This window comes from Notolepis coatsorum, assembly GCF_963971535.1.
Source record: "Notolepis coatsorum genome assembly, chromosome: 3".
NCBI classification, from domain to species: domain Eukaryota; kingdom Metazoa; phylum Chordata; class Actinopteri; order Aulopiformes; family Paralepididae; genus Notolepis; species Notolepis coatsorum.
The window spans coordinates 86878665-86882857 of NC_140167.1; the positions used below are offsets into that span (position 1 = coordinate 86878665).

Sequence of the window (4193 nt, forward strand, 5' to 3'; positions counted from 1 at the left end):
TGTCTTCTCACCGCAGTTATATTAGTATTGTAGTTATTTATTAAAAATAAAAATTTGTCTGTCACATATTTAAAAAAAAAAAAATCTTCGTGTATTATATGTTTGTTATCGCTCTCCGTGGGTGGGATGGGGAGGGGCTAGGGGATAGGAATTAGAAATGGGGGGGGGGGGGGGGGAAGGAAGATGTATAATTTGTGTAACTATCTGCATTTTTTATTTTGAAAACTTCCAATAAAGAAAGAAAAAGAAAAGGGGTCATAAATCACAATATGGTGATATTACAACATTGTGAGGGGGGCCTCTGGTGATTCACACCCCTAGACCACGCTGATCTTGAGTACCTTGTTTACTAATCAGCACTCATGTGCGTTACATACATTACGGCCCATCTTCCTGATCATCGCTTACTTTGTTTACGATTGCGCTCTATGGTTTTACTTCCACTAGTCTTCCGTATGTTTGGTGCAGCTGCTTCCTGGGTCAGGATTGCAGACCTGATTTAGTCCCTCGTAAATTTGGTATTTTCTGTTCCATCTGGCAACGGCTCTTCAGCGAGTACCCCTAGCTGTACTCCTCCCAGCATGGCCTCTTACAACAGCATGGCTGTACTCCTCCCAGCATGGCCTCTTACAACAGCATGGCTGTACTCCTCCCAGCTTGGCCTCTTACAACAGCATGGCTGTACTCCTCCCAGCTTGGCCTCTTACAACAGCATGGCTGTACTCCTCCCAGCATGGCCTCTTACAACAGCATGGCTGTACTCCTCCCAGCATGGCCTCTTACAACAGCATGGCTGTACTCCTCCCAGCTTGGCCTCTTACAACAGCATGGCTGTACTCCTCCCAGCATGGCCTCTTACAACAGCATGGCTGTACTCCTCCCAGCTTGGCCTCTTACAACAGCATGGCTGTACTCCTCCCAGCATGGCCTCTTACAACAGCATGGCTGTACTCCTCCCAGCTTGGCCTCTTACAACAGCATGGCTGTACTCCTCCCAGCTTGGCCTCTTACAACAGCATGGCTGTACTCCTCCCAACTTGGCCTCTTACAACAGCATGGCTGTACTCCTCCCAGCATGGCCTCTTACACCAGCATGGCTGCACTCCTCCCAGCATGGCCTCTTACACCAGCATGGCTGCACTCCTCCCAGCATGGTCTCTTACAACAGCATGGCTGTTAGCCTCCCAGCATGTACTCTCTGTGAGTGAGTGAGTGAGTGAGTGAGTGAGTGAGTGAGTGAGTGAGTGAGTGAGTGAGTGAGTGAGTGAGTGAGTGATGTAAAATATATTTTTTTTTTATCAATTTTTTTGTATTATTATTCACATGAAACAAGACAACACATTAAACACAATCACAATACATAGAACTTCACAAGAAAATAACAAAAACAATAATAATACAGAATAACAATTTATACAGACAAAGAGAAAAGAAAACAGAGTTCAACCTTCTAAATTTTAAATCCAAGGGGTACTATCCAATAAATGGTCTTTCCCAGTGTTCAGCCCCGATTCCCGGCTGTGTGACCCTATATTAATAAAACGTACATCTCCAATTCACCACAAGGACCACTTTTTGAGAACACGACCCGAAAACAGAGCAATGAACCGTCATGACAAAACAAAAACATGTAGAGGTGTTCCATAGACTCACAGAGACTGTGTAAAAGTGACCAAACAGTGAAGAAATAGTTAAATAGCTGCCTCCCCATAAAATCCCCAGCTAAACTCAAGAGGACAAGACAAAAGACAAGACAGACAAAACATTTCCTCCTCCCCCTCCCAAGAGACCCCCGGACTCACCCGAACACGCACCTCAACCCTGCTCAGCCGCACACGGCGGTCCTGACCTTTTCAACTGCTGCAAACCACAGGTCAATACCTGCCTGTCCCACCCCAATCACCCGCGCCGTGGATATCTCAAGATAAATCACATCCAATAGTGTTAGGGACCAGTTAATCACTGTAAGCTTCTCAGGCTCCTTCCATCTCATTGCTATTAGCTTCTTCGCTGCTGTGACACCCGCTAGGACAACCCTTTTTAGTTGAACGGATGCAGGTGTGATGTAAAATATCTATAAATCTATCTATCTATCTATCTATCTATCTATCTATCTATCTATCTATCTATCTATCTATCTATCTATCTATCTATCTATCTATCTATCTATCTATCTATCTATCTATCTATCTATCTATCTATCTATCTATCTATCTATCTATCTATCTATCTATCTATCTATCTATCTATCTGTCTATAATTATATCTATTGTAAAAGGACTATGAAACAGAAATATGCCATATCTAGTACTGTTGAGGTTCCATGGTAACCGGCATTCCATTTGTAGGCCGACATTGAGAGTTCTCTCTCTCTCTCTGTCGAGGGAGGGCCAGGAACTCCTACATAATAATAATAATAATTTAATAATTTAGGACCTGCTCCGAGGTCATCAATTGGCACACATGCGATGCATGCATGCAATTCGTATCTGCGATTAACCCATCCCGTCGTCCTTCCCCCTCCAAGGGCAGCCGGGAGCAGACAGGCGTCAACGTGAGCCGCGCCAGGGGACCAATCCAAGTGCTCCTGTCCGTCTTCGTCAAGGACGCCACAGCGTTAGCGATCTTGTTGTTGTGCATGTTTTTCCATTGGGTTTATCTTATCGGGGGGGAAACCCCTGCGAGCACGGGGAGAACATGCAAACTCCACACAGAAAGGCCTGGGAGATACCCCACCTGGGTAACTGGCATCATGGAAACCTGGTCGCCAAGCGGGAATCGAACCCTGGACCTTCTTGCTGTGAGGCGACAGTGTTAACCACTACACCACCGTGCCGCCTACGTTTTGCTATATGACAGACGGGAGCTTCTTGAGGCGAACTGCTGGACTGAACCACCTGTTTCGTCTTAGGGACTCACTGGCTCGAGAATATATTCTGTTGTCTTTTATTTTTCTGCATCAACTGCTCTGTTATTCTTATTAATTTTGTATTAATTACAGTTTTTCACGATTGCTAAAACACAAAACTTAGCGTAGACACAAGTTTCTCAGTATGAAATGTAAAGGTTAATTTTTCGTCTATCCACAGGCCCAGCTATTTATATTCCGTGACTCTGCTAATTTGTGTACAATTTAGTGATGATATCTGTAAACTATTGTAATAAAAAAAAATTTGCCCTGGAAAATATCATGAATTTAGTTTTATTAGAATTGAGAACAAGCTTAAGTTGATGTAGGGCATCTTGCAAAGCAATTAAAGAGAGCTGCAAGTGTTCAGTAGCTAACTGCACAGAATCCGCCATACAATAGATAACTGTGTCATCAGCATATAAATGCTGATAAAATAAATGCAAATAAAAAAGTCCATGTACTGTGTTTGTCCATGTACTGTTTTTGTCCGTATGCTATAATGCCATGTATGTAAAGCGCTTTGAGATGCCTTATGTAAGGCGCTATATAAAATAAATAAATGTATTATTATTTATTATTATTATTGTATGTAGATTGTGAAGAGGACAGGGCCCAGCACTGAACCCTGCAGAACTCCCTTGCCTATGGATAGAAACTCAGACCGGACATGGCCAGCTCTCACACACTGACGCCTGGATGTTAAATAGTCATCAAACCAGCTAAGGGCAGTGACATCCAGACCAATACTAGTTAGTCTATGCCATAGAAGGGAGTGATCGACTGTATCGAAGGCCTTCGAAAGGTCTATGAAAAGTGCTGCGCAATGATTTTTATTATCCAAGGCTGAGCTAATATCGTTCACAACCAGTGTAATTGCAGAGGGTGTACTACTGTACTATGCTGGGCTCTGAAACCAGACTGATGAGGCCTAAAGGCCCGAATATACTTCTCGTGTCTGTTGGTACGCGCAGCGTAATTTGCGTCAACGCTCTTGTCTGCGCGGATGTCGCATCCGTGTGCAAGCCAGATTTTGTAACCACGCGGTTACCTCCGTGAATATGCATGCCGACTCCGTTTTCCAATATTTCGAAATAAAACTGGCAGTTTTACACACTTCATTTAGAAAAGCCATTCAAACTTCTCAAGTTTCTTCAGATGATGAAAAAAGACATGGTCCAAAAAGTATATGAATTGGAATGGATGACGATTAGCGATAGTAAAACTAAATTTAGCGCCATCTACCTGCCAACGTTTTACCGGACCAATCATACCCATTTAATCA

The 4193-nt window shown here is 43.4% G+C and overlaps 1 protein-coding gene across 1 annotated transcript in view; it reads right to left on the bottom strand.

Annotated features, from left to right (window-relative positions):
* lepr (leptin receptor) overlaps window positions 1-3975 on the bottom strand; it is a gene marked incomplete at both ends in the record, with an annotated part of 90127 nt that extends 86152 nt beyond the window's left edge. Inside the window, one exon of the mRNA XM_084311285.1 lies at window positions 3960-3975. Coding sequence (XP_084167411.1) covers window positions 3960-3975 — 16 coding nt within the window. The remainder of the gene's footprint in view (window positions 1-3959) is intronic.
* Between the last annotated feature and the right edge of the window lie 218 nt (window positions 3976-4193).